The following is a 12,582-nucleotide window of genomic DNA, read 5'->3' as shown; positions in this document are numbered from 1 at the left end:
CCTACCTTAATACCCTGACATTTCTGGAGTTGGAGCTCAGAGCTGTGTTGCTGCCATACACATTGGTAAAGGTTTTTCCTCTGATTGTTATCATTGCACCTGCAATTACAGACAATTATATGAGAATTCATGTGTATCACAAATATGAACACTTTGCTTCTGAAATTGGCTGCATGCATGCCATTGGCTACCTCCTGGACCCCTTAACTTCAGGCTGGACCCTCACAATACTTGGAGGCGGGTATTACCTTAATATCAACATTTTATGATTACAGGTTTTATCTCATTATCTGTGTCAATTGTAATAACTAATATCATAAATATGACTGCATATAATGATGCTAAATTTAGCTGATTTTTTTTTTTTAATTTTTGCATTTTTTTCCCCATAATAGTTTTTCTTTTGAAATTTGAATTTGTAAATGAATACATCAAATATCTTACCCAGCATTGTTGCTAAAGTGCACCATGCCATTCCCATAGCAACCAATCAGGCTTCTGCTTGTAATTAATATCTTATAGTACACTTGACAAAACTGAGTAATGATTGGTTGCTATTGGTAACTGCATTGTACATATACGCTACACTGCACTGTACATAAACTTACAACCTCCATATTTAATTGAAGTACCTGGAGTTCCAGAGAATGGGGTTATAGTGTTTATAACAGGGGTGTAGTACATATGGGCCTGGAAACAGAACAGAACATTGAGTTTGTTAGGTCATTTTTTACATTTTCTTAGAATTATGTATTAAATTCTTATGCATAGTAAAGTTATTCTGTTACATCCAGAATAAAAGTAGCAACTGATTCCCCATATTAAAAGGGAAGGTCCAGATCAGACCAGCGTGGTTTGGGAATTCACCACCCACCATACATAAAAAAATACATGTTATTATTATTAATAATAATAATAATATACCGTAATACTAATAAAGTTTAGCTGGAAGTTGGTGGAGAAGACAAGGAGGGGGGCGTCCAGGCCACAGTGTGGAGGTGATGGTAGTGGTGGTAGGGGTGTACGTTCTGTTATGCCTCAAAAGGGATCTAATGTCCCTGTGTCTATAAAAATGATCTTGTGCTTGGTCTGATTGGGCTAACCACACAGTTGAGCAGTGATCTGTTTGTTTGGACAGTGGTCTCTCGCCTTCAAATCTACACCTGCTAATAAGGGATATCATCAGATAAATGCTTCTATTCTGAGAGATTTAAGGATTGCAAGCCTATCCAAGCATGCCATGCATGCCCAAATGGCTGTAGGGCAGATACGCGCTGAACTAACTGATTAAACCTGTGCATGCATGGCCACATTAAGGGGGTTGCCAAATGTAGGATTTTCAGCTTCAAGTGAAGATCTACAGAATTACCCTGCAGTGCCCCACTGTGCCTAAAGATAGATGGGCACGTGTCACTTAAGACAATTCAGGTGGTGTTTCCCATAAGCATTCCAGCAAACTCTGAGTCTTGATGTCCAATATGGCCCATCACACTCAGTGTCTTAGCTAATTGGTGTGAGGTTTTCCAACTCCTGGATGGAGATAGCTAAATCAGAAAGTGCCATTCTGGGTGGCCTTGCCTGTAAGGATCTGCTACACTTTCTTACCCTAGGCAACCCGGTTGGCCAACTACGCCCACCTCCCCGCCCCCCCCCCCCCGAACGGCGCATGCGCGCCAAAGCACAGGAGCGGGACGATTAGATCGGTCATTGCCTCCGCCGCTCATTGCCTGGCGCCCCTCAATCGTTGCGCCCTAGGCAGCTGCCTCTTCTGCCTACCCCTAGTTCCGGCCCTGTTCTTACTGATTAGACCATGGGACGGAGAGAGTATGAGATACCACACATGTATGGGTGCAACGGCCACAAATAATGGGATCAGTGTAAAGTAAAGAGGAGCTGTGGTTTTAATTAATTTCCTCATCTGCCCATGGGTACCATGCTCTGGCCCATTCCCAAACTGACTGATATCCATGTTAGTGTGATTGCTTGTGATTGGCAGGACCCACACATGGGTAATGGTATGAAACTTTGCAGTGTTTCTTAGGGTTGCCCCATAAACCATATTTTTTTGGATTTGGGCAAATACTGAAATCTGCCAAAGGATTTGGGCAATTACAGAACCAGATCTGGACCCAAAGAATAGCATTCTCTAAAAAAATCTATTCCACCTTCCGTTGTTGTGTACTTTGAAAGCCACATGGCTATCACCAAGCACTTGGGATCTGGCCAAATCCAAACCCTCCTAAAAGTAACTTTTTATTTTTTAGAATTTAAATAGTTTACTAATTTGTCAATAAGAATTATAAAAAATAAAAATAAACCAACAACATTTAATCACTAGGAAAACATGGTGACAATTTCCTTTTTTTTTTTAATTGCCATTGATTTGACTGTACATACCGTGAATCTGCAGTTCCCGCTTTGGAGATTGCCATAGCAAATGTTACTGTCTGGCACAGGAACTCCATCTACACTCACTCTTATGAGATAACTGTCAGCCGGCATTGGCCTGAAACAGAGCAAGTGATGGTTATTGTGTTATATGAAGAGAGAATATGTACCCCCTGTTGTAAAATATAAGGATATTAGAAGCTCCATGACAAAATAAAGGCACAAGGCTGAAAACAATTGATGGCATCACTAAGCACTGTTTATAAGGTTTTACAGGTTATCAGAGGCTTTTGTGAATTATACAGTTATAATGTACAAAACCATGAAATATAAACAGTGCTTAGTGATGTCATCCGTTATAATCAGTGCTTAGTGATGTTATTTCTGTCATATGACTCTCTGAAACTTTTGTATTATAATAAATAATGTACCCCCTGTTGAAAATTATGAGGATATTAGAGGTCTTCTTGGATTTCCATGACCTGTATAAAAGCACCCTGCCTTTCCCCTTGTGCTTTTGAACAGGTTATGGAACTCCTCGGTGACTTATAATATCCTTATATTGTTCAAAAGGGGGCACTTTATTCACAATATAACCATAGGATATGAGTAGGAACAACATACCTAGTGTAGCAGGTTATTTGGCCTGCATGGCTTGCATCTTTCTCCACGTCACAGGGAATGGACAAGGTGGCCGACACCAGTTGGACGCTATTTCCCAGGGCAGCGTTCCCATCTCCGTAATCAAACTGGTTTGCGTCAGCAAAGCCTGCAGGGGAGAAAGTATGAGGGAATCAGTTTCTCGACTTCCCCTAGATATGGACTATACAACGCTTATTGCATAAGGTGATGGAATGTCTCCATTTGAACCTAGTGCCCTATTTATGCTGTAGAGAATGGGGGCACGCTGGCAGACTGGGGCACAGTGTGGCCCCTGAACAAAATGACGTTTATCACTACTGCATGTAAAACAATCCCTTTTCTCTTATAGACAGGGCTAAAGCAAATCTGACAATATGGCCCATAGTGGTAAAGGCTTTGGGCAGGATAAGCAGTCAGGATTTGAGCCAGGCACAAACAAGCCCCAGATCAACTAGTAGGCTTCCACTAAATGTGGCCAGATAAAAATGTTAGGGTTTAGTGCCATATACATAGGAAAGGTGTAGATGGGACTGGTGTCAGTAAGGGAAATAAAAAACACACATAAAGCCTCTGGAAACATCTTACCTTGCCCTTTAATTACTACTTGTGTCCTATATCTGCAAAACAGGCTGGTGGCTGGTTGAATCAACTTGCTTTCATTTCAACTAAAAAGGGATAAGTATTCTTTACTAACTTTATCAAAACCATTGTGTTTTTTTAACTGTTGGGTTTTATTTATTTTTTTCATAAGTAATTGTTGTTTTGGGAGCTAATTTACAAAGTTTGTGGGATCCATAGGCTTACAGCAGGTTACCCTCAGCTTGAGGAGGGTGGGGTTTGATTAGTTCACCTTTACAGACTGCATAAATAGAACCACAGGCACTCCAGTGGAGCTTGCTCTGGTGGTAGGTGCTCTGTAAGTGATTGCTCTTGAAGTGGGGGCTCTGTAATTGGAGTTATAAACTCAGGGAGTTAAACACTAAGGGAGTTAAAAACAAGGTAAAACAAGGTATTTACTACAAGTCCTTACACCTTTTTTTTTTTTTGTTTAACTGTTCTTGTAACTGGGAGAATGAGTTGTAGCAACATTGAAGGTCTGACACAGTGCACAGCCTGCCACATGTATGCAGTTGTGGAACAACAGTTCCAAAGTGCATACCTCTGTTGTAGATGTGAGCGAATTGCCACTTTAGAGGCTCGCGTTAGAGTCCTAGAGGAACACGTCGCAACACTGCGTTCAATCAACAATCTTGAGAGGGGTCTCTTGTTAACTGAACAAGAACTAGTGGGGTCAGATAGTAGGGGGGGAGGGGAGCAGCAAAAGGATGATAGGGCAGTAAGCTGGGTGACAGTTAGAAAATCTAGTGTGGGGAAAAGGAAAAGGGAGGCTGCTCCAGGGTTTGCACATCCCAACAGATTTGCCAGATTGTGTGAAGAAGATGGGAGTGTGAACTCTGGATTGGCGGTTCTAGGTGAGGCTGATCTCTCTAACAGCCGGGAGACCAGTTTCACTAGTAGTGGTGGGGAGGAGAGCAGAGCTAGGCCTAAACAGATGGTGGTTATAGGGGATTTGATCATTAGGAAAGTGGACAGGGTAATCTGTCAAGCGGATCGCTTCAACCGGACAGTTTGCTGTCTTCCTGGTGCCAGGGTTCGGCATGTGGTTGATCGGGTTGACACATTATTGGGAGGGGCTGGGCATGACCCGGCTGTCTTGGTACATATCGGTACTAACGACAAAATGAACGGTAGGTGGGGGACTTTAAAGAGTGAGTTCAGGGATCTAGGCTCTAAGATTAGGCCTCCAATGTCATTTTTTCGGAAATTTTGCCGGTGCCACGTGCAAGTTTAGGGAGACAGCGGGAGCTTAGGGAGCTAAATGCGTGGCTAAAGTCTTGGTGTAGGAAGGAAGGGTTTGGATTCCTAGAGCACTGGGCTGACTTTTCCTTGGGGTACAATCTATACAGCCCTGACGGATTGCACCTCAATGGAAGGGGGTCTGCTGTGCTAGGGGAGAGAATGGTTAAGAGGTTGGAGGAGTGTTTAAACTAGACAAGGGGGGGGTGGGTGAGCTAGAATTCCATGGGAAAATTAGTGTAGACGGAGTAGGGGGACTAGCAAAGGGTTGTGGGGGAGGAGTGAGGGGGGCATATAGTTTATCAGATAAGGAGCTTCCGTTACAAGGAAAGCAGTCTCATAATTGCCTTAGCTCTAATTCTCCCTTAGCTAATGTAAACATCAGAGGGAGAAGTAATAATCTCCGCTGCATGCTGGCTAATGCACGTAGCTTGTCGGGTAAATTAGGGGAGCTGCAGGCTATTGCATGTATTGAAAATTATGATTTAATAGGTATCACTGAGACCTGGTGGGATGATAAATGCGACTGGGCTGCGAATTTAAATGGTTATACACTTTTTAGGAGGGACAGAGAGATTAAAAAGGGTGGAGGGGTTTGTCTTTACGTAAAGTCAGACTTAAAGCCATGTAATAAAGACATTACCAATGAAAACGTCGAATCTCTTTGGGTAGAAATTTCAGTAGGGCTGAAGGTCACAAAGAAAATGATCATTGGTGTATGCTATAAACCACCCCGTATAGATGAGGGGGATGAGGCCCAACTATTGTTGCAAATGGAGGAGGCTTCAAAACTAGGTCAAGTTGTTATTATGGGGGACTTTAATTATCCGGACATTGACTGGAGTAATGGGGTGGCTAAGTCAGAAAAAGCTAGTAGGTTTGTAAATATGCTAAATGACAACTTTTTATTTCAGGCAGTTCAAGAACCCACTAGGAATGACGCTATTTTGGACCTGGTGATATCTAATAATAATGAACTCATCTCTAACATTTGTGTGGGTGAGCATTTGGGGAACAGTGATCACAACATGGTCTCCTTTGAGATAATGCTGCAGAGACAGCTCTATAAGGGAGTAACTAAAACACTCAATTTTAGACGTGCAGACTTTGCCAGTATAAGGGCATCACTGCAATGTGTCAACTGGGAAAGGCTTTTCATGGGGTTAGACACAGAAGGAAAATGGAACATCTTTAAAACATTGCTTTGTAGGTATACACAACAGTATATCCCCCTAGTAAGCAAGGAGAGGCATCGCAAAGCAAAACCTTTATGGCTGAATAAAAGTGTTATTGTCGAGGTTGGTAAGAAAAAACGTGCTTTTAGGGCATTCAAGTTAGCTGGGACAGCAGAAACTTTCATCAGGTACAAGGAAGCAAATAAAGCAGCAAAAAAGCTATCAGGCAAGCTAAAATAGAGATGGAAAGGGATATTGCAGCTAGGAGTAAAAAGAATCCTAAATTATTTTTTAATTATGTGAATAGTAAAAAAATGAAGCAAGAAGGGGTGGGAACTTTATTATCACGGGGGGGTAAGTTGGTTGATGAGAATGGGGAAAAAGCTGAAATTTTGAACTCTTATTTTTCATCTGTCTATACATCTGAGGAGCCAGATAATGAAGGCTTCCCTTGTAATATGCCCAGTTCTAGTAATTTAGCTACTGACGCATGGGTCACTCGGGAGGAAATTCAAAAGAGACTTGAACATGTAAAGGTAAACAAAGGTCCAGGGCCGGATGGGATTCATCCCAAGGTATTAAATGAGCTGAGCGCTGTGATTGCCAAACCTCTTCATTTAATTTTTCAGGATTCATTGAGGTCTGGCATGGTGCCAAGAGACTGGCGGATTGCTAATGTGGTGCCGTTATTTAAAAAGGGATCCCGTTCTCAGCCTGAAAACTATAGGCCTGTTAGTCTGACATCAGTAGTAGGAAAACTTTTGGAAGGGGTAATAAGGGATAGGGTACTTGAATACATTGCAGTTCACAATACTATTAGTTTGTGCCAGCATGGTTTTATGCGTAACAGATCTTGCCAGACTAATTTAGTCGCCTTTTATGAGGAGGTGAGCAGGAACCTTGATGCTGGAATGGCAGTTGATGTCATCTACTTGGACTTTGCTAAAGCGTTTGATACAGTACCTCACAGAAGGTTAATGATCAAATTAAGGAATATTGGCCTAGAACATAATATTTGTAATTGGATAGAGAACTGGCTGAAGGATAGAGTACAAAGAGTGGTTGTAAATGGAACATTTTCTAATTGGACCAGTGTGGTTAGTGGAGTACCGCAGGGGTCAGTCCTTGGGCCTTTGCTGTTTAACTTGTTTATTAATGACCTGGAGGTGGGCATAGACAGTACTGTTTCTATTTTTGCTGATGACACTAAATTGTGCAAAACTATAAGTTCCATGCAGGATGCTGCCGCTTTGCAGAGCGATTTGACAAAATTAGATAACTGGGCAGCAAACTGGAAAATGAGGTTCAATGTTGATAAGTGCAAAGTTATGCACTTTGGTAGAAATAATATAAACGCAAACTATCTACTGAATGGTAGTGTGTTGGGGGTTTCCTTAATGGAGAAGGATCTAGGGGTTTTTGTTGATAACAAGTTGTCTAATTCCAGGCAGTGTCATTCTGTGGCTACTAAAGCAAATAAAGTGCTGTCTTGTATAAAAAAGGGCATTGACTCAAGGGATGAGAACATAATTTTTCCCCTTTATAGGTCCCTGGTAAGGCCTCACCTTGAGTATGCAGTGCAGTTTTGGGCTCCAGTCCTTAAGAAGGATATTAATGAGCTGGAGAAAGTGCAGAGACTGCAACTAAACTGGTTAAGGGGATGGAAGATTTAAGCTATGAGGTGAGACTGTCGAGGTTGGGGTTGTTTTCTCTGGAAAAGAGGCGCTTGCGAGGGGACATGATTACTCTGTACAAGTACATTAGAGGGGATTATAGGCAGTTGGGGGATGTTCTTTTTTCCCATAAAAACAATCAGCGCACCAGAGGTCACCCCTTTAGATTAGAGGAAAGGAGCTTCCATTTGAAGCAGCGTAGGGGGTTCCACACGGTGAGGGCAGTGAGGTTATGGAATGCCCTTCCTAGTGATGTGGTAATGGCAGATTCTGTTAATGCCTTTAAGAGGGGCCTGGATGAGTTCTTGATCAATCAGAATATCCAAGGCTATTGTGATACTAATATCTACAGTTAGTACTAGTGGTTGTATATATAGTGTATGTATGTGAGTGTATAGATTGGTAGGTGTGGGTTAAGTGTGCTGGGTTTACTTGGATGGGTTGAACTTGATGGACACTGGTCTTTTTTCAACCATATGTAACTATGTAACTATGTATTTGGCTCCATCCATCTTCCCATCAACTCTGACCAGCTTCCCTGTCCCTGCTGAAGAGAAGCCCCCCCAGAGCATGATGCTGCCCCCCCATATGTGACAGTGGGGATGGTGTGTTCAGAGTGATGTGCAGTGTTGGTTTTCCGCCACACATAGCGTTTTGCATTTTGGCCAAAAAGTTTCATTTTGGTCTCATCTGACCAGAGCACCTTCTTCCACATGTTTGCTGTGTCCCCCACATGGCTTGTGGCAAACTGCAAATGGGACTTCTTATGGTTTTCTGTTAACAATGGCTTTCTTCTTGCCACTCTTCCATAAAGGCCAACTTTGTGCAGTGCACGACTAATAGTTGTCCTATGGACAGATTCCCCCACCTGAGCTGTAGATCTCTGCAGCTCGTCCAGAGTCACCATGGGCCTCTTGGCTGCATTTCTGATCAGCGCTCTCCTTGTTCGGCCTGTGAGTTTAGGTGGACGGCCTTGTCTTGGTAGGTTTACAGTTGTGCCATACTCCTTCCATTTCTGAATGATCGCTTGAACAGTGCTCCGTGGGATGTTCAAGGCTTTGGAAATCTTTTTGTAGCCTAAGCCTGCTTTAAATTTCTCAATAACTTATAGTTTTTACTATATGTATACTTCCTTATTGGAATATATCAATTTATTATAGTAAAATATTGCTCTATATTTTTGGTGAAGCAAAATTTCTTAATGATACAGCTTGACTATGTTCAATCAATCCTTAGATGGATGCGACCCCTAGAATCTCAGTAGTGTCAGTTTATACGTGTTTTGCACGTTTTCAACGCGTGATTAGTATACGGGTATAAATATACGTGTACATAACAAATTTCTTAACCAACAATATTAAATTATATTATATCATATTTTATCATATGTTGACCAATACTGAATGTATAAGTTTTCAACGGCTGTTATTATTTGTACTGCAGATTATTTTTCTGCATAATGTAAATATTAATGTTTGAAAATATTTTAATGCCTTTATTTGGCTATAATGTTTAAAAAATCCCAATAAAAATGATTGAAACTAAATTTCTCAATAACTTTATCCCTGACCTGCCTGGTGTGTTCTTTGGACTTCATGGTGTTGTTGCTCCCAATATTCTCTTAGACAACCTCTGAGGCCGTCACAGAGCAGCTGTATTTGTACTGACATTAGATTACACACAGGTGCACTCTATTTAGTCATTAGCACTCATCAGGCAATGTCTATGGGCAACTGACTGCACTCAGACTAAAGGGGGATGAATAATTACGCACACCCCACTTTGCAGTTATTTATATGTAAAAAATGTTTGGAATCATGTATGATTTTCATTCCACTTCTCACGTGTACACCACTTTGTATTGGTCTTTCACGTGGAATTCCAATAAAATTGATTCATATTTGTGGCTGTAATGTGACAAAATGTGGAAAAGTTCAAGGGGGCCGAATACTTTTGCAAGCCACTGTGTATGTGTATATATATATATATATATATATATACAGGAACAAAGAGGAGCACACCCGTCAAGCAAACAAATGCCCCCGGTGCTGGTCAGAAAAATACCAATAAGCAAGCAGAGTACCGCACACGTAGGGACTTTATGAAAACACAAAAAAGGTTTATTGAAAGAGATCCGACGTTTCGAGCACCAAACTGTGCTCTTCCTCAGGGACAAACCAAAAGACAAAAGTGCATACACACCCCTTAAGAACCCTAGTGCAAAAAAATGGCGCCAAAATGTAAAACGTATATACAAATAGTATATACCAATGAGCAACATAAGAAACATAAGTGCAAAATCAGATGGGATATTACCCAGTATGGCTGATTACTAGTGTGTTGGAAAGGATAAGGAAACAAAGGTAAATAAATAAAAGGACTGAAACAAGTGGATACACATAACCGATGTATTAAGTGGATACACAAGTGTATATAAGATTTCGATGCTTGCGAACAAAGAAATAAACATTTTCCATTACCCACCCTGCCCTAGTATTGTGATCCTGGTTGCACCGTTGAGACTCCCAGAGTTTGGAGAAATTCCATTCACCCTCAGCTGTCCATCTGAAAAGGAGATAAAATAAAGGAGATAAGATACAATGGGCCCGATTCACTGACGTGAAATAAGATTTATCGCACGCTTTTTTGCGTTAAATAAGTCGCGATAATTAGCGCGCGGTTCACCATAGTATTATCGCGTGCTATAAGTCGCTATTTTCACATGCGGTATTTCTCGCGCTAGTTTTACCGCATGCGTTAATTTCCGCGCTGAAAAGAATACGATCGCATGATTCACTATAACTTAGGCGCGCTAAATATCACATTCGGCTATGCGAAAATTAACACCTACTACAGGCAGGCGATAATTATAGAAAAGTACAGTAAATGAGCTTTTGGCAATAAAATATGGACTTACAGTGTTATTTATTCAAGTCTGTGTTTCCCCCAGAGTGACGCAGCTGCCAGTTTGCAGCGAAATGTTCATATTTTTTATACAGTAATTTTCCGCAAGTATTGGCGTGTATGGCTAACATGGCGTGCGTTCATTTGCGCGACTATTTCTATTTGGCTACAAGTGATGAAATGTTTCGCCAGGCATGGATTTGCAGCTAATTTTTGGACGTGCATTGAATTTTTCCGCGGCGGATTTTTTCATGCGTTCGCAAAACAATCCGCCAATGGCAAAACGCATGAAAAAATTCGCCACGCAAAAATTCACTGCACGTCCAAAAATTTATACAAGCATCAAAAAATAATAGTCACAGCAACAATTTTTTTGCCCGCACAACATTTTTGCCGTTTCGTGGATTTTTCGAAAGATTTGCTAATTTTTCACTAAAGAAACCAGAACACATTCGCTCATCACTAGTGGCTACTATTTATAAGCATCTACTATTTATATGCTGCCATTTATATGCTACCATTTATATGTGGCTAATATTTATATACACCATTTATATGCGGCGACAATTTTTATACACCTATTTCTAAGCTACTATTCATATGCGGCGACTATTCGCGTGTGTAATTTAGCGCATGTACCGGCAAATACCGCATTGAAATAGTCTTCGCGAGTTAAATAACGCATGCAATATCGTGCGTAAAATAGCGCAAGTATGCTTATAGTGAATCGTGCGAAAAATCGCGAAAATTAAGATGCGATAAAATTTTTACCGCATGCTATAAATAGCGCACGTTTTATGGCACTTTAGTGAATCAGGCCCAATGTGTTTTGGAGAGATATTCAGAGAGAAGGGATGGATACAGACGGGGGAAAAAAATCACAATTCCCATGCAGGAATGAAGCCATTGCAGCTGAAAGCATCTCTGTACCCAAACATAACTTAATCTTCTGAAAAGTAAACCTAATTTCAAGCAACTTTGCGGCATTTTTCAGTTAAAAAATATGCAGCCTTTTCATGATTTTTACCTAAGCCCCGCCCCCTGTTCCCCTGCTGATCTGGCTGGCTACTTTGAGACTCAAAAAAAAATGTAACAGTAGTCGCCTGCCTTCAGCCTGCCTTCAGCCTGCCTTCAGCCTGCCTTCAGCCTGCCTTCAGCCTGCCTTCAGCCTGCCTTCAGCCTGCCTTCAGCCTGCCTTCAGCCTGCATCCTCCCAATCCTTCCCTGCACATGTGATGTCAATAAGGAAAGGAACATCACAGTGCAATGCATTGTGGGTTATGTAGTTCCTGCATGCTGTCTGTAAGCTGAGAAGTAGTTGTTACAATTTGTAACATCAATGTTTTAGTCAAATCAAAGTTTATTCATACTTTTTGAAGGAACAGATTACAGCGATAAGTATAATCTTTCTGTGTTGTGTGGGGCTCTTTAACAAATTTTGGTTTGAAAGGTGGAGTTCCCCTTTATGTATCCCTTTAATAGAAAGTAGTGAATATCCAATACTTACATGTGACTTGGGTGAGGGCACTGAGGAGGAGAAGGACAGCTTCTATCATTGTGCTGGCAGCCTCTCTCCACCATTAGCCGGTGGCTGCAAAGGCAAGAGGAGGAATCTCTACTTAGAAAGCAACATTATTTCATTCAGTAGCCACGTGGTGAAAGGCTTCCTCTACAGAGTTAACTTTCATTGGCTTAATCTCCTGCTAATCTGACTAAATCCTAAAATAAGGTAAGTGTTTATAAAAGAAGGATTGGATCTATGGTGTTCCCATACATACAGGGCAGGTGAACAACAATATACAGTAGGTCCTGCTATAAAATCACGTTGCTTCTGACAAACATACTACTGAAATTAGACATAGAACAGTTAGTTACCATTATTACACATTGTAATATGATTATATTCCTTAAGGTATGTGATCTGTTATCCGGAAACCTATTATC

General features: G+C 41.2%; 1 protein-coding gene across 1 annotated transcript in view; it reads right to left on the bottom strand.

The window, feature by feature from the left end:
- LOC100486915 (fibrocystin-L) overlaps positions 1-12,582 on the bottom strand; it is a 92,325-nt gene that overhangs the window by 71,348 nt on the left and 8,395 nt on the right. The window contains exons 2-7 of the mRNA XM_031904604.1: positions 12,146-12,229; positions 10,220-10,300; positions 3,013-3,157; positions 2,398-2,506; positions 633-690; positions 6-99 (exon numbers count right to left, since the gene is read on the bottom strand). Of these exons, the coding sequence (XP_031760464.1) occupies positions 6-99; positions 633-690; positions 2,398-2,506; positions 3,013-3,157; positions 10,220-10,300; positions 12,146-12,194 (536 nt within the window). The 5' untranslated portion in view covers positions 12,195-12,229. The remainder of the gene's footprint in view (positions 1-5; positions 100-632; positions 691-2,397; positions 2,507-3,012; positions 3,158-10,219; positions 10,301-12,145; positions 12,230-12,582) is intronic.

The sequence above is a fragment of the Xenopus tropicalis genome, chromosome 6 (assembly GCF_000004195.4).
Source record: "Xenopus tropicalis strain Nigerian chromosome 6, UCB_Xtro_10.0, whole genome shotgun sequence".
In the NCBI taxonomy this organism is placed as follows: domain Eukaryota; kingdom Metazoa; phylum Chordata; class Amphibia; order Anura; family Pipidae; genus Xenopus; species Xenopus tropicalis.
This window is presented reverse-complemented; position numbering and strand designations above follow the sequence as displayed.